The 25475-nt window shown below is 38.2% G+C and overlaps 2 protein-coding genes across 2 annotated transcripts in view; one reads left to right on the forward strand and one right to left on the reverse strand.

Annotated features, from left to right (window-relative positions):
- Positions 1 to 8169: 8169 nt before the first annotated feature.
- Positions 8170 to 12376, reverse strand: ccr6b (chemokine (C-C motif) receptor 6b). The gene is made up of 2 exons (XM_044375342.1): positions 12112 to 12376; positions 8170 to 10863 (listed from the first exon to the last, which is right to left on the reverse strand). Exon 2 carries the CDS (start codon positions 10852 to 10854, stop codon positions 9760 to 9762), a length of 1095 nt encoding a protein of 364 aa, XP_044231277.1. The 5' UTR covers positions 10855 to 10863; positions 12112 to 12376; the 3' UTR covers positions 8170 to 9759.
- Positions 12377 to 14838: 2462 nt separating this feature from the next.
- crybg1a (crystallin beta-gamma domain containing 1a) overlaps positions 14839 to 25475 on the forward strand; it is a 46077-nt gene continuing 35440 nt past the window's right edge. The window contains exon 1 of the mRNA XM_044374063.1: positions 14839 to 15291. Within this exon, the coding sequence (XP_044229998.1) occupies positions 14963 to 15291 (329 nt within the window). The 5' untranslated portion in view covers positions 14839 to 14962. The remainder of the gene's footprint in view (positions 15292 to 25475) is intronic.

A 25475-nucleotide genomic window follows, 5' to 3' on the forward strand; every position in this document is an offset into this window, starting at 1 on the left:
GGCTGAGTGTACACGTGTTCTTCTGGCTGTAGTAGCATTTTAAATGTACAGCTAGATTTACAGGACATCATCAACCAGACTCAAGATAGAATCAAGCCCAGTGGAGTTGACCACTCAAGATTTCATATTACCACATGTTTGCACCACAACATGTGTCTACTGCTAGCCTAAAGACTATAAGCATCACTTGTGCTAAAAACCAAAAGATTTTGGGTATAGGTGATTAAGAAGACTGCTCTGAACGTGTGAAACTCAAATCAAACATTGGGAGTCACTAGTGCTACAGCTACAGCAAGATCTCTCACTAGCTTCCCATCAGAAAAATTGTGTAAAACTTCTTGTTGAAATGCACAACCAAGTTTGAGAATCACAGCCCATATGTCCCCGCAGTGGTAGATAAGATCTTTATCCATTTTGCAACACTGCAGCTTTTTTTTATCAGGATTCTAAACTACAGAGAGAGCAACTTCTGCCAGTCAGTTTCTAACCACAAAGACTTAGGTCAACACCTCCTGGAGCTGCGACATAGTAAACGACTTCCAGTGGTTTAACAGTGGTAATCCTTCCAGGAAGCTCCGGGAAGGGTTTTGTTCATTTTGACAGAACATTAACACTTTGTTACAGCTTTTAAAGTACAACAAAGGGGAGCAGATTATGAAAACAGTGAGGCTTGTCTGTTAGATGAAGGTAACAACAGAAATATTAGAGTGAAACCAAATTCCAAAAGACAGTGACTTCAACATTACCACCTTCAAAACTACTTAAAAATGAACATAGTGTGTAAAACTTTCTTTCTTGTTACTTGCATGACTATGCATGGAGCCAGTTAGTTTACTGTGGTGTGTGATGGGTGGTGCACTGGGGTGCATTATATTGAATGGTGTTCTTAATTTTTTGTCCTGTCCATTAACATTCATGAGGGGGGCTAAATATTAGGAACACTTATCAATATAATGCACTCCAGTACCCCACTACCACCTCAATAATAAATTATCAAAATCTCATGTGCAGAAACAAACCAACAATGAATCGATCCTACTTAGAAGTATTGTGTGTGTATCCAAAGTCTGATATGTCTTATTCCTCTGTGCTGTAGACCTCCCTAGTTGTCCAAAACTTATTACAAAACATGTCAGTGAGCCACACTGCTGCACTGGGTGACCTATTACTTCACCATGAAGATAACAGTCACAGTAGTTTGTTTAGAAATGGCTCCAAAGAGTAACAACAGCGATCACGTTTTCAGTCTCTGGAGAGCAGTTCCGTGTAAGGCAGACGCCACTGAGCATGTTTGGGAATGTAGTTCAGTTTACAGATTCACTAGCTTGTTGTGCTAAATATCACCAGCCTCTTGACTTTGTATTAAAGTTCTTTGAGAATTTTACGATGTAGTACATGAATGCTAACATGAATATTTTTATAAATATATATTATTTTGAAACCAGCTAATCCAACATTATCTAACCAAACAGAAAATGAGCAATGGAAAAAAGTCCAGCATGATCACATTAGCATGAAAACTTTCCTCTATGATGTTTTCCTTATCAGCACTTAGGTGGGGAGTTGAGACAAGTCAAACAATTAGACTTCTACATGCTATTGTTCACCAACATCTGGTAAAGCCATTTTTTTCTGTACACAAAAGACACCAAGACAATATACAATGCTGCAACAATAAAGCCGCTCCACAGTGATGACTCTTGGAAGAATGAATCACAAGCAAATTGTGGTATAAGAGTCAAAGCAGTGACTTCTTCATCAAACACCAGATGTTTAGATGACCATACTCAAAGGGGGTTAAAACAATACCCCTCATTGAAGGTGCCAAGAATCCTCTTTGAGTAAATCTTTCTTCAAGGGAAGACCCCTCTTAGTCACTGCGAGGCCAAAGATGGCATCCTTGTTATAGCATGTCCATAACATGTGGAAGTGAAAGAGGATTATCTGGAATGAGCCTGGGGCTGAAGGGTCTCTAAATCATCACAGTAAAATGGTCTTTTACAGGGTGTCATTTCTCTGAAGATAAATGGATGGTAATATATCACCTGATGCCATAATTCCTGACCAAAGAGTGCAATCCACTTAACCTTTGACAGTGCACCCATTTTAAATGATTTCTAGGCATGCTCGCATTCTTTGGCTCTCTAGAACTTTAAAGCTTTTCAATAATTTTTAAGAAAATGGATTAAATTACCAATATGAAAGGTGTTGCTCTTAGAGAGGAGCCCAGAGAGAATTATCACCTAATTCTGCCCATCCCCGCACCTCTACAGAGCTTTTTAGCATCTTTCATCTCATTGCTTTGGTTTTATAGCCCATAACTTGCTTGTTATGGGCTGTGCCACAGCAGGCAGCAGTGTTAAGAGAAAAAGTTTTAATAAACCCACTATGCACTACCTGCCCTGCAAAACAGCAAAGTTGGCAACTTGCGAGTGAACGTAATTGCACATTTAACAGCTAACAGATACCTTCTCAGGAGTTGGAGGAGACCGAAACAGAGCTAAGGAATATTGGTTTTACATGCATCAGGTGGATAGAAACATGATTCCAAATGAATGCTAATGTTTCATGTCTCCTGGATGTGTAAATATGTCAAAAGTGTTAGCAAACTTGTGCCTAACAACTTTGTAAAGTGAATAATCAATTATGTCTACAGATTCAAACTGAATTTATGCTACAGACTTGTAGTAAAACAGGGATTTAACCCAACCAGTTCATAAACATAACCTGAATATAATCATTATTAACCTTTTATTGCACACTTTAGATATTATTTCACCATAACAGATTCTGATCACTGTAGACTTTAGGGGAAAACACAAGTGTAACTAATGACATTAAAAAGTAATTAAAAAGTAACAACCCCTGAAAATCTTGTTTTTGCTTTCCTCCAGTGGTTGAACTTCTCACCTTGCTGCAGTGATGTATAGTGACACCACTGTTGAGTGTGGTTACAGACGCAACAAAGCATACTTTGGACCACACCCAACCACTATCATCACTGATGCTGGGTGAAACAGGCTTGAAACTTTCACCCATGAGAGGGCAGTGAAACACTACTTTTCACTCATTTTAAGTTAGTCTTTAATGATGGCTCACTTTCATATAGTGGCCAAGTAGAACATTCCACTGAACCAGCATATGCAGTACCAAGGCTCTGGAAGTAGTCATGGTTAATGTTATCAATTACACCTGTGCTTTTCCTGTTATGCCATGTCAAAATTGTATGTAAAGGAAAAGGCCTATTGTATGTTCTTTACTGTAATGGCATGTACTATTCAGTCTAATTTTGACAATGTCCAAAAAAGGTTATCTGGACTGTGCAGTGAAAGTGCAGGTGTCATGTTTTATTACTGTAACATCTGGGTTAACCAATGGACCCAAATGCAAACACACAATACACACAACAAAAACTATCTGGCAAATTGATCTGGCAACTGATACTGTTACTGATTGTTAAATCTAGACTTTTGTCTCTTTGGAGATACACATATTGGTCTCTGTGAACCTACGCAGAGAAGGATGTTATGGGTAACTGAACGTCACAGAGGCTTGCAGAGGAGCTGACGCACACACATTAGAGAGCTGATTCGTTGATTCAGTGCCTGTCAGAAGGTGTGTTCAAAACAGAGAGAAAAAGAAATGTAAATGTACTAAAGGAAACAGTCATATGAAAGTCTCAGAACAACCCCTGTGCACATTCATCTACATGAAGCCTGGAGTGGCATAATTCCAGTTTAATGAGAAGCAGCTGGCTAAGCAGGTGACTGGGTCAGGAAGAAACTCAGTGGTGGCAGCAAGTTGGCAGGTCAGGAATTACAGAATACAGAATTGTGGGATACTCCAGAAAACACCTCAAAACTGTAGTGAGTACGAGACTGTGTCTGACATATTTCTGTAAGGAACTAATAAATCATTTTGTTCGAAATAGTATCAACAACATTATTTTTGTTGTTCTGCACAAATTGTACTGTACTTTACAAATAGCTGTATTCCATTTGGTTTGCTAGAGCAAGAGCTCTGGTACCGTGCATGCATCTTCAGTGATTTACTGGGACACCTAAATGGTACAGAGCCATCTTTAATGTTATTACTTACACCTGTGACAAGACTGTGAGAAAGGCTTACAGTATGTCAACACACATTCTAATATTTTAATACATGCATTGTGCAAAGTTGGACAACGTCACGACATCTGTGCTTTTCAGTTCTGCAGTGTCCCATGACAGACACACACACACACACACACAAACATAGAAGGGATCATGTTATGGTTGGCTTTCATTTCATATCTTTTCCTGCTTACATCTATAGTACTGCTAATGAGCAAATAAGGAACAGCTGCACAGTCAAGTAATGGCTCACAAGAGAGGTCAGTTGGTGTGTAAAAGCAGTTAACTCACTGAGGACGCCTAGTGGGCAGGTGTTGTAACAGATGTGTAAAAGGAACAGGAAACAGTAAATCTGAGGTAGAAGAAAAGTAAAAGAAAGTCAGTGCAGGTACGGAATGGAAGTGTTTGTTCCTGTCTTGATGAAAGTCAAAACAGTTTTAAATACCCTGAAATTAGGCAGATGACTGCGGAAATTACCAGCATAAAATCAGCGATTGAGATTGCAAAATGTGTTGGATCCTCTTCTACAGTATCCTATCACAACAGCCAGGCCCTGTTCAGACCTGTTATCTTGTGTCTAGATGAATCCAGACTGTTCCTGGATCCAGCTGAGTCTAACTGCAGCTCACATCTGGCATCCGAATGTGTCTAAAATGTGTCTCGAGTGAAATACCAGTATGATTGAATGACTTCAATTGTGTAATGTCAGATCTGGAATTCCATATATTTAACCTGTGTGACTGGCTCAACATTAACCAATGCCACCAGATTATTATGAGGTCTGTGTGTGTGTGTGTGCACGCATGTGTGTGTGAATGTGTGTGTGTTTGAGTGTATGTGTGTGTGTGTGTGTGTGTGTGTGTGTGTGTGCGTGCGTGTGTGTGCGCGTGCGCTCGTGTGTGTTAGTGTGTGTGTGTGTGTGTGTGTGCGTGTGTGTGTGTGTGTGTGTGTGGGTGGGTGGGTGTGCACGTGTGGGTGTGTATGTGTGTTAAAGTTTCGTGAGGCAAAAACAAGGGAGGATTGTCTAGATGCTACAGGTTAGAGCAAGCTGCAAGGCAAACAGCAGCACAAGGAGGCAAGCAAACAGAGTGGGTGGGGTTGTCAGGCTGAGATATGTGGGCAAAACAGTTGCAATTAGCAACTAGCAACTGGTCAGGGCTTCTTTTCATAAATCATATAGAGCACTGAGAAGTGAAATGGAAATATTTCAACAATCAAGTAAAAACCAGAAACTAAACAAAGCTTACTGAGGACATCCAGTGGATGAAAAAGGAGGCTGTTCACATACTTTCTATTACATAATATGAGACATACATTTTTCTCTATATCTTTTGTTGCACAGGGATTTGATCACCAATAATTTACTATGCATGTATGTATTGTGACAACAGTGTGTTCTGTTTCGTAAAAGAGAAAGAGAGAAAAAGAGAAAGCTGCACTACTCAGTTTCTCTTGCTGTTGTGGTTTATCAACTCTTTGCATGTTGCTGACACGTGTTTGTCTTCGTTGATCAAAGTGAAGGTGTGGATATGGTGTTATTACCCCTGTCCTACATCTAAGCTGTGATATAGGCCCAACGGTTGGGTGGACCACTAAATAACAGGTTGTCATACAGCTGCCACTGCATTTTTCTGTGTCTGTATTGTGTTATTCTCTAAAATGCATCAACTTCACACTTGATCCAGTGATTCGTTGCTGAGATACAGGTGGTTTGGTTTGTGTGTGAACATGACCACAAATGACATTACAGAAGTGAAAACAAACCCTCCTGTTTTTCAGATTATTCTCTTCTGGAGGACACACGTTTCACCGCTCTTCTGCAGTGTCTGCTATGCCTCTTAAAATAATTTTTAGCCTTTTCTTGTCTTGTGACTTGTAGCTAAAAGAGCTTAAGGAGAGTTTTAATAATCTAAAGAGAATGTCACCAGAGAATTTGAAAAAAGCAAAAAGGTGGTTGAAGTCAGCCTTTCGAAGTATAACACTATGCTTGAATATAAAAAGATCTTCACACAGAGTGGTCCATATCTAGTTGTTCACTGCCCATATTTTTTAGTCAGTAAATGTAATATTTCAGGGCTTTTGCCAGTTGTGAACAATGCTGGTATCTGATAGAATGGAGAACAATTGATGACTTTAATGCTATTGTTGATGTCAGCTTATCAGTATCTGTGATATGTACATTACAAGATAAGGCAATCTACTGTTTCACTTTGACTGCTTCTGCTTACTAAATTCTAAAGCTTCCCCCTTCACTTTGGTACTTTTTTTCAGTTTTTTGTGGTACATTTTTCAGAATTGACATCTAACTCAGTAACAGGAAACAACCCTGAAAGAGTCAGTATATAGCAAAAAATGGATTTCAAGAAACTGTTATCCCACCACAGGGACCATCAAAGACTGTAAAAAAGGTCATCTTTAGCCAGAATTATACAGACTGATTTGTGGTTTTCTCTTTGTGTGTATTCTTGACATGCGAGCCAACAGTGTTTCCAAGAGAGGACTGGAGGCATTTACAGATTTCTTAATTTATATTAACTTTATATAAGGTTAAAATGGCTTTCCATAATCAAGCTTACCGAAAATACCATTTAAAATGGGTTTCTGGTCAGAATTATCCATCAAGGCAACTTTGGCCCAGTTACTGTGTCCTAAAAATGAAAACCAGATCAGGCAGCTGGGAACAAAATTAGTAGTCTACAGCTATGCTAGCAGCTCAGGCTTTAAGCTAAATGCTAACATCAGCATGCTCTCATGCTCACAATGACAATGCTAATGCTGAGCAAGTATAATGTTTACCATGTTCACATTTTTGCGTTTAGCACGCTAACATTTGCTAATTAGCACTAAATCCAAAGTACTGCTGATGGTGATGGCAATGCCTAATTTTTACTTTTGCAGGTTTTTGTTCATAAACCAAAGTATTCAACAAACTTAAGTTCTGACATGATGATAGCTAGATAAAAAAAAGTCACTGGATCACCAAAATTATAGCAATTCACTCTGAGGGTGACATGAATATCTGAACCAAATTTAATGGCAATCCATCGAATAGATGTTGAGACATTTCACTCCAACTAAAAATCTCATGTTGCCGCTAGAGGAAAAGTCAGAGGATGATCAAAGTCAGCTGGCATGAATGTCTGTGCAACATTGCATGGCAATGCCTCCAATAGTTGTTGTATATTTGAGTTATCGTAGTGGACCGATGAACATGAACAAACGTTACATTGAACAAACCAGTGAGTACTTCATGTCAACCTGCATTACAGGATTTCAGGACACAAAAATGGTTACTGATGCTATGCTGCATTCTACAACACCCTCTTGTTCTAAATGCAGATATCGGATCTTATCTTGACATGATTGTGCACTTTCTTACGTGCCCATCTTTATCACAGACACCATTTTTTATCTCAACTAAGAGATAAAATGTGCTAAGAGAAAAACAATGCTGTGCCACACATGATTAGTTTTTATCTGTGTCACCATCTTTGGCAGCACACATATATTGATCATTATTTGAGTGTGTTGGGTTTCTTGTGTTATGTGGGAACGTTGTAGGCCAAAAGTGTGTTTGTTTCAAACTGTGCGGTGATACTTCTCCTTTCTCTGTCATCTCAAACAAATTATTCACTGAGAGTTGATACACAAACAATTTTATGTGCCATAGTTAACAATTATTTAAGTATGCTATTTACAATTTAAATATCAAGTAATGATTTAGATGATGATTTACTAAAAATTCAGCAATTGCCTACATTTACTGGTAAAATATGCATTAATTATGATTTTAAAAGGTGAATATAAGTCACTTATTTTACTATCTAGTCCAAATATTACAGTTTCATGCATATTGGCTGAGTGTTAATGTTAACTGGTTATTTAATGTTACAAAGCATATTTTTCCAGCATTATTATGTAATAATTACCTTGTAAATATTAGGTCATATCAGTATTATAAATGCTTTTTAGACAGAACTCAAATTTCCCAGCCCTTTCATTGAACTAACAATGGCTCAGTTGCACCAAGGCCACATATGTGAAAGAAAATACACAATTTCAGACACAGTTTTATTCAGGACAATTAATCATAATGGAGGAATCAGATTAACAAAATGCAAAACATATAAAAGCACTGTAAATGATACAAGAATATGTACATAGTGGAAAAAAATATGGAGATGACTGTAACAGTCCAGAGAGATTATAAGTATGAATCACTTAAGCTTCATATATATTTTCATCATATTCATATACTGTAAAATAAGATGAGCCAACTTATGGAGACATTAGTACAAGTAAAGTACAAGAATGAAAATATGTTACAATCATACATCATTTATACCAGTTATAATTGTTTCGGTAGAAGCAAAGGAACAAAACCAGTCCTACTGAGTTTGGATCCAAGTCAACCAATCATTGTGATCTTTTTTAATAGTTTATGGTGCCGTGTATCAACAAGAATGCACAGACATGTTGGTTTTTTGCCCAATATAGTCTGAAGCAGAGTGGTGCACTGACTCAGTGGCATCTGATGGAGGAGTATACACAAGAGCAAGGATAGAATTTCTTTTTTCTCTTTCTCAACCAACGAAAACAAGACTTCTGTAAATAAAATTTGTAACCTGCTTTGAAAGCTTTTGGTAATGTATCATTATATAATATATCATTAAATATCTGTATTTACAGAAGATAATTTGTTCAAATTTAAGAGGTGAATTCTGACATCAGCAGAGTGGACATGTGGATTTGCTTGAGTCTATGAGCCATTAATATATAAAATTTTTAAAAAAGGCACCATATCTCACTATATTAAATAAGACTTCTACAATTGTTTGCCCTCTTTCATATTTGCTCTTACTAACATAACAGGGCTTTAAGTCCATCTTTGCACAGCTAATTTTGTGTTAAGTAACCAATGCTAAATGGGGACAATGACATAAGATGCGACTTTGAGTCATAACAAGATTTTTACCTTTAAATGAGCAGATGATTGATATTATTAGTTACACCAGTTCTTTTCTAGTTATGCCAAGTCGAAATGTCTGCTGTGAAAAAAGTCTATTGGACTATATAATATTATACGGCCTGTACAGTTTACAGTAACTGAGTAGTTTGTCAAGTAATTTTTTCCGCTTCTTTAAAGGGGGAACTCCACTGATTTCCTCTGACACATAAACATCATTCCTATAAAATGTGTTCTGCTGATCTTAGCAAGCCTAAGCTGAGGTCATAAAGATTGACTCAGAAAGCATGAAGATTGAAAGATGTGGGTGTTTACCAGGTAGGGAGGGTCTAACAAAAATATGCAATTGGTTGCATTAGGGTAGATGCAGGATCCAGCATTTATGGAGTTTAAGTCAAGATATCTCAGCCTCTGCTGCTCAGTTTTACTTTTAATCATGTCTATTGGTCTTGTTCTGTGTTAAATCATAGAAATTACATCCATAGGCAGCAAGCTAGAAAGTGGCATTTATTTTATATTGTAATGGGTTTTTTTTTACTTGCCCTTTGCAATAGTATGAGAAAAAAAGATTTTACGATATTATATCTCAGTAAAGTTAACTCGATAATGCTTCCCCAGATACAACACATTTCAGATGATCTCTACTCACATTCATCTTCAGTAAGGTAAGGTACTAAAGCATCATGCGCTGAATGATGACATGTTGTTAGAGCCGTCTGAAGACTTTAAGCCTGAGATGCAGAAATCTGATGTAGCACGTGATGTGCGAGAAGAGTGGATGTACCTTCTGCTAAAGCACCACAGGTCCACTATTATCTGGCGGAAGTGGTTCCTAAACTTCACCCCTATGAAGGCGTAGAGGATGGGATTGAGACAGCAGTGGAGGTAGGCTACACTCCTTGAAATAGACAGAACTTGCAGTTTAATCCTTTCAGCCTCACAGAGCCTCACTTTGAAAAGAGACAGAGTGTGGTTCAGCAGAGTCACATTGTAGGGTAGATGACAAATGATAAAGACCACAACAACTGCCAAAACCACGCGAACAGCCTTATGCCTCTTGCTGTTCTGTGTTCTTAGTAAGGTGCACACAATACTTGAGTAGCAGAACATCATTATCACGAGAGGTAGCAGGAAGCCAATAGCCATCTGAAGGCTGGGGACCATCACTTTCATTAGCTTTGCTGTCTCATTCTTGCTGAAAGACAGCTGACACATCACAGTCACGGTCTCATTTCCCAGATTTTGCTCTTCAAAGCGTTCAGTGTAGATGAGTGTAGGCAGAGTCAGAGCCCCCGCAAACACCCAGACAGTGGAAGAGATGAGGCGGCTGTAGATCAGGGTTCGTGAGCGAGCCCCAAAGGAGCGCCTTGCCTGAACTATAGCAATGTAACGGTCGCCGCTGATGCACGCGAGCAGGAGCATGCCACTGTAGAGGTTAACACTGTAGGCAGACCTCAGCATCTTGCAAGCCACGGAGCCCATTAACCAACTGTGCTGCTCGTTGTATATGATAAATGGCAGGGCTACCACAAAGATCAGGTCTGCCAGCGCCACATTGAAGAGATAGACATCCGTCATTGTCTTTGTTCTCTTGTAGAATAGGTAAGTGACGATTACAAGGGCATTGCCAATCAGGCCAAAGGCACAGATGACAGAGTGGATGTAGGTTTGGGTGATGACCTCTGCAGGGTTAGGGTCAAGGTTGCATGGCGCTTCATCTGAGGAATCATCATAAACTTCTGTGCAGAACTCATATTCTGGAGTCACCGAAGCCATTTTTAAAATCTGGATAAGAAAAGACAACCCTTAAGACCAAAGAGCAGATATTTGCATGGAAAAATTAGATTAACAGTTGCCACATTCAATAAGTCTCACATTATAAAGGGTTTATGAATTGTAACTGATGGTTAATAAATGATGTCTTTATTCTATAACAAATCAGTACTAAGTTTATCATTGTTTACCATTAAGGAAACTCTTAGATGGAAAGTATCATACATTTCTGACAAAACAACCACCCAGTGGGTACAATTAATTCCACAAATAACAACAGCTGCACACTGCGTGGACTGGTTAAAACTCACATCACAGCATTCTGTCTGTTTACAGGACAAAATGCGGTGTTCTACTTCAGCTCTTCCTCTGGTTGTAAATGACCCCATTTCTGCCTCATTAGAAAGTAAGTGAATGCACAAAGAGGTAGGCTGCAGGTGGTTGCACTCTGCGCTTGTTCGACTTTAGACGCAGATATGATCCTATCAGCGTGGATCTTAAATGTTAACTGAGAACCAAGAAGTGTGTAGAAAGGTAACTGAGCTGTATCAAGGTCCGTAGAGACACCAGGAAACCCGATGACAATGAAAAACTGAGCGTGAGAATCATAAAAGTGACTAATTTCACTACTTTCACTACTTTTCTCTGCATGACACCAAATTTACAGCACTTTAATAAACACATGATTTATCATTTATGGAAATAGTATGAGAAACATATATATATATGTATATAGTATATGTCAACTTTCTTCTTCAAAAACATAAGATAAAGAACAGATAGTGGTATTATATCTCTTGTTTCAGCTCTTTCACTTCTCACATATCAGTTTAGAAAGATTATATATAGTACAGTGCAGTAGCCAATGAGGAAGGTAGTAGATTTTGCACATATCTGTTGGGGAAGATACTTTGATGAAACGGGAAAGGGACAGGGCAGACTCTGCCTTTTACATAGAAATACATTTTGAGAACTTCAAAAGCCCTGCAATAATTATTTCCGTTTTTTACAGTACTGTATGTTCTGTAAAAGTGTTCCGTCTGTCTGATTTTAATGTGTTATCTGTGAAGCCATTTAAAGCTTCAACGCTTCAAAATCCATTTCAAGCTTTAAATCTGCACATGCACTGTGTTAAAGAAATATTAAAGTTTAATTACCACATTTAGATGCTACCAAATCAATAATGCACAAAGAGTCATCAAAATACATTTTGCGATAACCAGACTGAAAAAAATTGAAAAGTTAAGGGTTTATATTTACCTTCAGAACGTTGATTCTCACGCAGCTAAGTTCTTTATCCTGTGAATCTGATGTTTGATGCCAAGTCAGTGGAAAGTAGAAAATAAAACTCCTGTATCACAGCCTTTTATGAGGTTAAAGATCCGGGTGGGAGGTTTAAATCACAAATACTGTACACTTCAAAAGAATCTAAATGGAAGAAGAAGATAAAGCTAAACTCTTACAGGCTCTGCCACTGTGTGAATACAATGCTTAACTGATCTTCCTGCTTTTGATCTCAAACTCAACTGTGTCTGCTGCCCACCTATTTTTTTTTAGAGATCCTCTTTATCTGATGGGCCTGCTGTTTACCTACACAAGAATTTGTTATACAAATTCATCACAGGGACATTCCCACTGTGCGCTCAATGCATATTTGTAGGTTTCTGACGTCTTACCAAGCACAATTTCAACAGTTATCCTAGTCAGTTTAAAAAATTGTCCTCATTGATTGTTCTTCCCTTCATTTTCTGTTTTGATTTAATTATAAAAATCCTATTCATCTTTATTCCCTCTACTCTTTTCTTTTTGTGTTTTTCTTTATGATTCATATTTGTAGGCTTTGAGCATTTGCTCCATTATTAACACTAATAACCTACTGAATCTTTAACTTGTCACTAAAAAACCTACTATATATATATATATATATATATATATATAGAGAGAGAGAGAGAGAGAGAGAGGGAGAGCTAGATATAGATATAGATATAGATAGATAGATATATAGATACACACACACGAGACAAAAATCAGTAAATATTTGCTACTATGTAACCTGCACAATAATCCGGGGTTCAGCTGCTTTTCCCAAGATGACCAGCAGAGGGAGCTGTTATGTCAGTGGATAGTAGAAAATAAGTGGCCTTTCAGACTGAAGAAACTTAGGAAAAAATGCATCATAATGCCGTATTTAACATTTACCTACAGTAGTTGCTGACAGGATGCTAGATTGACTTTGACTATTGGCAGTGATATAGTGGAGGGTAAAATCATCTCTTTTATACTGTGTATGTAACCATCCATATTTTGTGCGTCACATCAAGTTTAATGATATAAGCTTCATGTGGTATACTGGCAATGTACATAACCTACACCACAGGGACTAATTGCAAACTGAGTTCAAGTGTTTCTATGGGAGAAGTTTTTTTCTGTTTAAAGTGCACAGAAGCTTTATGTCATAGAGAAGGAACTTTATGTTGAAAATAAAATCCTAATTATCATAACTGTCAACAAGTGACACCTCTGAATGCAGTGTAGGGCAGCTTTTATTGCTCCAGTTCTCTCACAGTAACTATAGAGACAAACAAACACATGCATACACACTCACCCACCTACACACATACAGAAAGAAAGCATTATAATTTCACAGAGTGTAAAGAGGTAATTGAAGGGCAAATGAAGGTTTTTGCAAGAAGGTGAGACTAAATTAAAGGGAAAACGGTTTACAAGAAGGTGGGACTAAATTGGGAAGGATGTGTTGAGAGATTCAGGAGTCTGTGAGCTGAGACAAGCAAGACGCTGAGAGTAAGATGTTAGCCTTCAAAATAAAAGCATTTCAGTGGAGAATAACAACTCATCTCTATAATGTACAACTGACTACTGTAAAGAAATGTATAGAAATCAAGTCTGTCAACATGTTCAATAAATTGCCCAGGTAACATGGCTTACATTGTTGTTGTCATACACAGAACAGTTGGAGCAGATGCTGCAGGGTCCTGGACCATCAGTGGACCCAAAAATAGTCAAATTAGTAATTCCAACTAGAAGACATAGTGAAACATGTTTAACTGCATATTTATATAACAGTAGCCATTCAGTGTTAAAAGTTTCATGATGGAGGAGTCATCACCTCTGGTGCATTGTTCAGATTGAATAATTGGATTACATAAATATAGAAAAATATGGCAGGGTCATGGCTATCATGGAGGGCACTGAGGGCATGTCCTGGGAATTTTAGCAATACTATACTACAGCTGAAACTATTAATCAATTAATTGATGCATCAACAGAAAATTCATTTTCAAATATTTTGACAATCGATTAATCGTTTCAGTAATTTTTAAGCATAAAAATAAAAATACTGGCTTATCTTTATATGATAGTGAACTGGATATCTTTGGGGGTTTGGACTGTTGGTCAGATCAAACAACATATTTGTATATATCACCTTCACTATTTTCATTTTACTTTCATTTTACAAAAAATAATCAAGAAAGTAATTGTCAGATAATTTGATAATGAAAATAAGAATGCAGTGTCAATCCTAAATCATACAATAGGTATTTTATAGGCTGATTTCAGTGTCTTTGAATTCAACATAAAATTAGATTTTTTTTTCTTTATATAAAATAAATACTTACTCAAATGAAGGGTTTCTCCAAAATATTATTTTCACTGACATTCTTCAGTTTTAATTTCTGTGGGGAAAACTTTGAAACAGCATTCAGATCTTAATGTTGGCAAATAAATAAATAAATAAAAACAGAAAATATAATTTTAACTGTCACTGAGTGAATCAAATGATACAATTCCAAGAGCATTATGTATAATGCAATTTTATTTTGTAAAAAAAAAAAAAAAAGAAAAAAAGAATAAGGAATAAATCAACAAATGTATGAATAAATAACATAAAATCAATCTATAAAATACATGGATTTAATTTTGAAAGTGTTGGTCGGAAGCTGCACCTGTACCTGTGGTGGGACCGGTGCACCACACACCGGGTGTGGACGCAACAACCCGCTCTGCAGGTTGTCCCGCTGTGTGAATCAGCGGCTATAAGTAGGACAGCTCTCCACATGGTCTGATAGTCGTGCTCGCACTTCCAGACATCATGAGCAAGTCCAGCACGCTGAAAGTAAAGAAACTGTTTAAGATAAAGTCACCGGATAAAGAGAACAAGGAGCTGAAGCGAGGGGGCTCCCACAAAGATGGAGCAGCGACTTTACCTGCGAGCCCCGGTCCCATCAGCCCGGGAGACAACGCCACACTGCCCGCTGATGTTTCACCCATTTCCCCGAAAGAAAAGAAGGGAAGGCGGCTGTTGCCGTTCAGGCTGAAACGGAAGAAATCTAAACGCAAAGAGGAAGGAGGAGGAGGAGGAGGAGGAGGTGATGTCTTCTTCCCTGAGACTGATGAACTGGACAGCTTCAGCAGCCAGCTGTAAGATAAAAACAAGTTCATTCATTTTCCTTATTAGGCTTTTTGAAGCCCTTCAGGCTGCTCTACGAGTTAAAACACTTCTTGGAACATAATTAGCCATGAACTTAATAATTAAGTAATTATAAACTTTTATTATGATGTATTTCATGACCACTGCTTTAATGCCATGCAGATGCTGTAGATAAATAAACCACCACAAATAAAGAAAATATTGTTGTTATGAAATGTTATCTATGTAATAATTCACTCTGCAGGCTGGATGACACCAGTGCAAAAAAACATATCAAAACAAAATCATACATTTCTCATACGTTAATGCAAGTGAATTCACAGTGAAGCTTATGGAGCCCATGGAAACTCCCCTAGGGGGCCTCTGGCAGGCTCTAGACCCCACTGTAGAAACCAGTTCAACACATTTCACATGCTGACAGAAATGAAGGAAGCAGTGAAGTGTGTGAGTAGAAGCATCTCACAGAGCGACTGTTTTCCCCTCTGGCTCTTTTTGAAAAACTAACCACTGTGGCATTGAGCTGTGGCTGAGCTCGTTTAGTCATGCATCACTCAACTTTGAAAATTGTAGAGAGTTAAACAGACACAGAGTGGAGGGAGTGCAGCTGCCACGCAGAACGGGAGAGGTTATTGTCTCCTATGTTTCCCACTGTATCTTCTCTGTGAGGGAAGATGTGGAAAGTGAACGTGAAACGCAGACTGACTCCATTCTCCGTCCTTAGGTGCCCTCGGGTCAGGCACTTGACCCCTCACCCCTTCAATCTCACACATTGGTCAACAGTGCAAGACTGTGCTTGCATTGGGCAGCTCTGTGGTGGGACCCCTGGATCTGTGTGAATGTGAAGCAGTAAATACCCATGCTGAGTCACTCTTCCCTGGATAAACTTAAGATTCAAAAAGAAATGGGTTAACCTCAAGCGGTTATAATAATGACAGAGAATTTTCCAGTGCTTTATTTATTCCAGATACTTCCAGTTCTCTCTTTAACTTCTCTTCAAGCATGTATTTAGATCCAAATTGTTCCATGTCCAAAACCTATTTGTTGGCATCTATTTCCTGTGACTCAGGTTGTACTGTCACCGTTGTCAACAGGTCAACCCACACTGATAGATGCTGTGATATGCGGAAGGCAAGCATTGTATAACATTTGATGCTCAAACAAAAAAACCTGCCGTGGGGGTATGAAACATTTCCCTGTTCTGTCCAAACACATGTAGCTCGATCAAATTGATATTGTATCTGAACAGGTCTGGATCTGAGTAAATATGTCTAATAGAGCAGCAGACAGAGCTGGGAAGCCAGTGACACATGCGCACATGACACTGTGCACACAGGTGTGAGAGGTGAATGGTGCTTGTTTATTGACTTGGGAACATAACGAACCCTTAAGTCATATGATGTGCAGTAGGGCAGCACAATTAATTGTATGATTGGTATGGTTGTGTCTTTCTCACTCAGCGTGATTGGGTGTGGTATTGTCGCTTGATATGAGAGAGCATCAAGTCAGTGATTCTTGTTCGCAGGTGAACTTGTCAGTTAAAGGACGGGTTCACAGTTTCTCAGGTCTGTCTTAAAACAACAGTCAGGTGTCCAAATGAACATTGAACAGGTTTTTGTTGCCATAATCATTCCTACTGTTCACACTGATCATTAGAAGATTCCTTCATAATGCACTTACAATGGAAGTGATGAGGGACAAAAGCATTTTCTTTACATTTGGAGTAATGAAATGTAATACTGTGGTGGGTATGGATACTAGGGGCAGAGGAACCCTGACATATTATCATCTCATTAAGTTGTTATGGTTAAGGTGTTAGGAAGCATGTTGCCTGCTTATGCATCCAGCAACATTATCGTCCCGTTGTAGTTGTGTTTCTGGTCACCTCTGTGCATTTCCACAGTTCAGCAGGAATTTTAAAGTGTTTACCCCATTTAAAGTCCCCCTCCAGTCAAAAATGTGTTTTGCTTATTGTTGCATTACTGGGATGTTTGAGCTTCACGGTGCAGAATGACTAGAGGACTGTTTATTCACCTGTCAAAGGAGAAAGTTTCTCAAAGTCTCAACATGAATCTCAGTTCCAGATGTGCAGGTACGAGCATGATTTGTGACATCACAATTAGTTTGAGACAACACATTAGACAGAAAATATTATTCAAAGCAGAGTATTTTTATATATCTTAAAATATATCTGAATGGGATATTTAAACTAAGTCATTGTCCAAGCAAATCAATGAGCAGGACTGCTTTATGGTGATATTGGATTTTTGCATAGTTTTTGCATGTGTGAGGTGAAGTGCTTTGATTCTTCAGGTATTTAATTGACTGGATTAGCCAAAAACACACATTCATGTCTGGTTATTTTCTACCTGATCAGATTTGTAATACATTTTTTAAGAAAATGTACAATGTCATGATACATGTTGTTATTGCAATTTAAAATGACATATCCCCAGATAGTGCATTTTATTTCAATCATCCACTCCTTGTGTAGCCAAAGTCAGACATGACTCACTTTTCTAAGCCACAGAACTTCTTTATCATCCAAAATGTGTAACAAGACAAGAGTGAAAATTTTACCTGACAGCTCTAGATGAAAAGTCGTAGGATGATCAAAGTAATTTCAATTCATCCGTTGAATGTGTGTACCAAATTCCATGTTAACTCATTCAGTAGTTGTTGAGATATTTCAGCGTGGACCAAAGTGGTGGATCGAACAACTGATCGACTGTGTTGTCTACACTGAAGAGATATTTTCAGTCTTTGGATAGCAGCTCTGCATCAAGCACTGTTTTGCTAGTTAAAGGGCTACAAACTATCATCCTGCAGTGACTAAGTAATTAACTTTGACAGTTTTCAGTTCTACTGTCACCTTAATGGTTAAGGAAGATAAAGGACTTCAATGATCTCATGCAGAAACATGTGGCAACCACCAGTGTGCTATTGTGTAACTGATACACCAGTCTTTCCACATCTTTAACCTATGGTGCTCATTGACAACCATATCAGCGTTGCAGTAACAAAAACTCAACTCAAACTCTCTGTTGTTGTTTTCACCTACAGTATTATTCAAAAATTCATTTAAAGTTTCAAACACTTCCCTCACCCCAGTCACTGCAGATGTAAAGTCACATGTTTTTAACCTGGTATTCATGACCTGCTGAGTCAGTTTATTCACGATTGAGCAAATATACACACCTGGGCCATTCAGGCAAAGGCTCTATATTCTATAGGAAAGGTTAGGGCTGGGCGATATGGACCAAAAATCATATCTCAGCATTTTTAGGCTGAATGGTGATACATGATATATATCTCAGTATTTTCTATGAAGTGGGCTAGATGTTCAGTTGTAAGTCAAAACCACATGTGAGATATCACAAGCACTTTTTATTAAAACATACTGCGATCAAAATAAAATGCAAAGACAGTTTTCTTCCCTGTTTGAAAATATACAGCTGCACAATGCTGTATATCAACATGGAAAAGAAAAATGATATAAAATAGCCTATATTAAATAAAATAGGCCTATCTCTGAGAATGAGACTTGAAGTGCATTCTCTACAGATGACTGCTCATCTGATCTTTTAAATTTGAATCATCTCCAAATAATTGAACCCTTTTTTTTTCTTTTTTTTTCTTTTACAAACCAGATTGTCTTCAGCCTTGTGGACTGGTGCTTTGTTTCCCTCCATGTTGTAGGACTTGTGAGTGAGTGGGGCTGGGTTTGCATGCAGAGGGAGAGTGGGGGTGGGGTTGTGCAGAGAGTGCAAGAGAGGAGATATGCAAACACTGGCATGGCTTTACAGAAGAAACCAGTTATATATTTTGACACAACATCAAACTATATCGATAAAAACAGTATGGTCTCATCCTATATCTCCTTTTAAAATATATATATACCGTAAAAGGTTGATATACTGCTCATCCATACCCATGGTGTAGAAACAGATACAACACTGTATAGCTTATCAGTGAAAAGACTGTTTTGTAAGAGAATGAGATCATTTTAGTTTGAGGCATGTCTTGTCAAAATGACAGAGGTGAATTATGTCACAGTGCTTTTTAATTTCCAGGGCTGTGACTTGCTGGAATTTGACCAGTATAGCACTTGAAAAGCTTCAAGTACTGAGGGAGCAGGGAAAGAACAGCCTGTTCAAACATACTGATAATACTGAAGGACTGGAAAAGGCTCAGAGTTTGTTTTTGTAGACTGCTTGTTTAAGTGTTTAGGTGTGAGGATACATACTTGGGCCTTTTCTTCAGCATGACTGCAACTGTATTAAAAAAGGTCTGGGGATGTGTGTAATAAGCTATCCATTTCACTTGTCAGCTTTAACCCAAAACTAAGGTGACGCTGATGCAGTGTTCCAAAATAATTTAATCTGGCAGACAAGATAAACATGTCACACCCTTCAACAGAGGCTGTGGATTCCTTCCCTTGCAGCTTCTAGACAGTCCCTAAGGGGGGGGTGTGGATGTCGAAACACCCCTCCTCCCCCAACCCCCCACCCCCCACCTGCAGTCGCACAGCAATGCAGGCATTAAGAAGTAAATCTCGCTTAATGCAAGACTTGAAGATGAATTATGAATGTGTTGATCATGACTCAAATTCATGTGGTACAATACTTGTGTGTACTAGCCCAGTTAGACTTAATTCATTTCTGTTAAAATCCTTTTGATGCCTAACAGACTTTATATATATATCATATGTCTATGATGATGTGATTTATATACTAAAATATCCAGGAAAAGGAAACTTCACATGGAGAGTTTCCTTGCTGTCGATTGTCGGGGCTGGGTAACTTTTGCGTTCTGTTAAAGAAGTAAGAAAACCTCATTCAAAGTCCCATTGATGTAATAATGCTAATTACTTAAAAGATCTATACTTGGGACATAACCTAAACAGTATGTTGTGTGGTTCACTCCATATGTCAAGATAAGGGTGGTACCTTCAAAAAAATCTAATATTGTTCTGTATTGTTTTGTCACTGTTTCTGTTTTAAGCCGCCTTTAATGAAAACCTTTTCCTGTAGTGTGAAAGGTCCCCGGCTCGACGGAAGTGACGAGTCATGTGATTCAAGCAGCTAGTTCAGATATCTGTAGTGCATGCCAATTTATCTTAGAATATAAGTAAACTCCAGAAACACATTTCATTTTTTCAGAAAGACAGATGAAAGAAGTCCTGAATGACAGCGTTGCAATAGTTACAGAAGCTAGTGGAACAGAGGCTAACTGGACGTGAAGTTAGGACTTCAGCTCTCTATGTGATAGAGATTTCTGGATTTCTGGTACCAATACTAAAACAATACTTTTTTGATACATAACCTTGAGGAATAAAAATTTGTTCTTTTCATGTAATAAAAGAAGCCAAAGTTCTCAAATATTAAATGTTGCCTACAAAACGAGCAGCATGACAAGACCTTTGTCTTGATTAATTTTGATCACTGAAGTTTTTTCTCATACAATTTAAAATCATACAATTTAAACATGGATACACATCGGTACCAAATATGTCAAAGTAGCATTGATAAAGCTGACAAAAGATTCAGTGCTGGGCTGTTGAGTGGGTTTGCTAAGAAACTAAACCTACAAACATCAGTCACGAATCCCCCAGACAGGTGCAGCTGGATTTTGAGGCTTATACTGTCTTTGAAAGTGAAAGTGTTTGTGTGCATAACATGGACAGAGAAGCCGTGAGCTGAGTGACCTGAGCTGTGTCTCAGCGCTATAAATGCACATCTGTTCACACCTCCTCATTCACATGCAAACAAGGACGAGGCAGGTTTCCATCGGAGGAGACACTGCACCACTGCTGTTTTCAGACAAACAGTGACAGTTCCAAATATAGTGATGATTTCCATTTACATATTCAAGTCAATGTACTGGAAAGGGCTCACTAAGGTAGTACGGTCTACTATCAACATTCTGTATGTTCATACTTCCATTTTGTGTTTAAGTGTTCAGATTGATCTTCTTCAGATTGGCTTTTGGAGAATGTAAGTACAGTATTTGTCCCATACTCCATAAATTGTGTGTTTTAAAAGTGTACCAGTCTTGAAACGTTGCATACGGTGCAGATTTAATCAAATACATATAATCCATCTCTTAAAATAAGAAATAACACATTCTTCCCCATACAATTCATAAACAATAAAACACACCCTTGTCTCTGGCTGTTAGCAATGGCTCTTTTGAAATGCCATGTTTGATATAGTTTATATGCTCCCTTAATGTTAGCTAATGCATAGATATAGCTGTGTAGCTGACTTTATGACTCTTCTCTAATTGTGCTGCTGATACATTATGTTTAAACATCTAAAATGATCCCATTGTCCTTTGTGGCCACTGTTCAGCAAAAGTTATATATGCTCGCTTTAAAGCAGTACTAGCTCATGCTAATAATTCAATATTATTATATATTGACTTTCAGTGATACCTTAACCTAATTATATGATCATATCCTGTTATTGCTTAAACTGCTGCCTTCTGCGGCTGAGAATTATGCTGATAAGAGCCGAGAGAGAGAACCAAAACAGTAAAGCTTAAGGCCGGAAAACCAAAACAAGGAGCTTAAAGATGCTGAGACATTCTGTTGAGTGTTGGTAGCTGCAGAGTTGGGGGATAACGCTGTGGGTTCGTCACTATGATACCCCATTTACACCTGGCATTAAAATGCAATCTGTGTCTGGATAAAGAAAAACACATGTTGGCAGAGGTTTCCTTGACCTGGGACACAATATGTTTATTGATAAGTCCACCAGCTCCACCCAGCTAATTTGTATATTGAGATCCAATCACAATGCAGACACAGTTGAGTAAATGAGAACATATTTTAATATCAGGTTTAAATGCAAAGACCCATAGATCGGATGACTGGATCCAGATAATGTATCCAGATCCAGATCACATGTTAATACCAGGTGTAAACGGGGCCTGTGTGACCCCTTTCACATACAAGTATGTCATGTGATCCATTGTTATTAGAAAAATATTGATCATAGCAGCTTTTTGAGAAGAGGCTCGTCTGCTGCACCACATAACAGTGAAACACAGATTATTCACTGTATTGTTTAAACATTTTCTATATTGTAATATATTTATAACCTCATTAATATCATGATAGTGATTTCAGCCATGTCTCCTGGCTCTGGCACTGCTACAGTATCTGAAATATTATTGATTAAGAAGCTTTCCCAGTTTTGATACAGCAGTTACTTAACACACACAACTGTTGAAATGGAAAAATAATACCAGTATCAGCTATTGCTACAATGGTGATATTCCTACTTTTTAAAACAATCTCTGTTAAACTGATGTGAAGCTGTCAGTATCATAGATGCCATTTAAATTAAACTACTTTAACTGAAGCATGTGTGTCTTAAAAATCTCCTGCCGTCCCGGTGCAACAATCAGGAAGTTCAAAAACAATGGAATGGAGAAGTCAGTTACACTTAAAAGGAAGCATTTATGCCATACTAGTAGCATTCCACAATAACAAAAGAAGAGCTTGATAAGTAATTAAAGTGATTAATTGTGATGCATTTTCCACTGATAGGTCAATATATTATGTGCAGATCAAACAAGCATTGTGAACTCATGCAACTAACACCTTCATAGTAGAAATGTGCACTACCTACCGTTTTGTCGATTGTTACTTTATCTTTCACCAACAGTTGCAGAATTATCTTTTACGTTTGACAGGAAGCGGCACATCAAAGAATTTGTATCGTATTGTGCATCCCTCTTTGCATGTTGCTGAGAAGCATGATGTGTGGCACAGAGAGACAGAAAGGGAGGATGATCAGGGTTGATCCAGTTTTTTTTTTTCTTTTGCAAAGTTTTTTGAAACTTATTATTATGATGATTAACAAACCAAATAAGTATGTGAAACCATTCAATAATAGAAAAAAGCTGTTATAACAGTGAAGTCTAGATAACTCGGAGGTCAAGTGGCTGGCAAAACATATCTTGAGCAAAATATGCTTAGTCATTTGCTGTTCTTCACGTCTCAACAGATCTACCTTCAGTTGTGCTTGAGTTCATACTCCTACCTGTTTTCTTCTCTCTCTTATTAAGAGTCTCTCTGCAGGAATGCACTTACCCAGCATAGCGTTTGCCTGGTAGCACTTTGTAGCAGATCAGATAATGAGTAATGACTCACTGCAGATTGATTCACTACCGCTGCTGTTTACTGTAACTTTTTGAACATCGCCGCCAAATCTTTAGGGGCCTTAAACAGGTACCACCATCAAACCACCTATTCTGTACCAGTGGCTCTGTTACAGATGCTTACATCTGTTATAGTATTGAATATTGGTCAGTTGGATGCTAACTGTTTGTTTGTTTTGACCTGCACAGATATTGTAGAGGGACTGGGAGGAAGGAGGGTGTGTAGGCGTGGTAGAATAGATGTTTGCTATAGTGAGGATTGAGAGGGAAAACAAATAAATTCCATCACATGTGACGGATATCGCTCCAGGGAACAGGTTATGAAATGTAGTGTTTTATGTTTTAACTGTTGAGAAGGATGAGAAACAGGTTTGTGGGTTGAGAAGTAGTCGTTCTCTCTACAGAAACTGGGTTGTAAGTTAAAATATGTCTTTTTTTTCATCCTGCATCTATCAATCGCCTGCATGTGTCAAGTCCATATTACGCTGTTCAGTCTCATGATATTCTGTTAAACATGATCTATAGTCATTTATCACAACTTTCACAAACTGTCATTAACTAACTCTGGTTTAATGAATCACATGTTGTCTGCTCTGGTGCCACCCTGCTTAGTGATTGACAGGTGCAGTTCACTAAGATCCTTGGTCATTATACATCTTCTTCCATCTAATTGATTATAGTTGACAGATCTATCTATAGCTAAATGAGAAGGAGGCGTTAAGGCGCTTAAAACTACTCAACTACTCAACTAATCAATTAATCAAGAAAATAATCGACTGATTAATCGATGATGAAAATAATCATTAGTTGCAGCCCTGCACCTGACTTTTTATGTAATGCCACCATCAGGTTGACCATTTTTTTAGGGAGCCGAAAAGAGGAATTCCACAGCCAAACAAGTTACATACTATAAAAAATAGGTATCAGCGATGTAACATGCATTTCTGTGATTGTCATATATCCAATGTCATAAACACCAACAGCACTAAAGCTGCAAACATTTTGCTCCAACTGCTCAGCAAACATACACTGAGGAATCTATTGTAAGATGCAGTGATACCTCTTTCTCCATCGATAGTAGTGTCAGTAGTGGTGTCATGGTGGCTTAGGGGCAAAGACATGTACCATGTAAACTGCAAAGTCCCCAGTCTGAGTCCAGCCAGGGACCTTTGTTGCATGTCATAGCCCTCTCTCACCCCACATTTCCTGTGACATTTTGTTGAGTGTAGTCTGCTTCCCAACTACATATTATCAATTGAAGAGAAAAATACCCAAAAGCATCCTCAGTAGACCTGAGCGCAATACAACAGGGAGACATTTTCTCTAAAGCACAATTTCCGTTTTTTCAACAAGGAAAAACTGCAGCTCTTGCTTGTAGTTTTGCCAGTGTGATTGCTCATCTTGTACATGTTGAACCCACAGCTGAATACAGAACTACAAATTACAACTCTCTCCTTCTGGTCAAAGTCTGTGGTTGAAAGTCAATTTGGAAAATGCAGGAAATCAAAGGTCTATTTCTGGAGTTTGGGGAATCAATATAAAAATATATTTTTACACAGAAGGGGTTAATTAAAAAACTGGTTTTATAAAACTGGTTTTATGTAGTAATTTAAAAATGTGCTCTGTCTCAGTCTGAATCTTTACAGTCTCCATCAATGCCAGTTAATTGATGTGCCAGATGATAATAACATGTCAGGTTATAAATCACCCACATCACCCCACCTGTCTGCATTGTTTGCATTAACAACATTTTTCTGCTCGGGCTTCATGTGTGAAAATGAAAATAGTTGAAGCCGTGGAGTGTGCAGAGATGGCGACGTGATGAGCAGAGGAGGTTGTGTGGAAATGTGACAATACTTGAAAACGTTTTTACATTTGCAGGGAATTAGATGTAATGATCCAGTGGTATTTATACTTTCTTGAAACATCCACGTAAAGGTCCAAGCAGGTTTTCTTGTTTCAGGCATCAGATTTCTGATGGTAAAACATGATTACTTGGCCAAGTATA

The sequence above is a fragment of the Thunnus albacares genome, chromosome 15 (genome assembly GCF_914725855.1).
Source record: "Thunnus albacares chromosome 15, fThuAlb1.1, whole genome shotgun sequence".
Taxonomy (NCBI): domain Eukaryota; kingdom Metazoa; phylum Chordata; class Actinopteri; order Scombriformes; family Scombridae; genus Thunnus; species Thunnus albacares.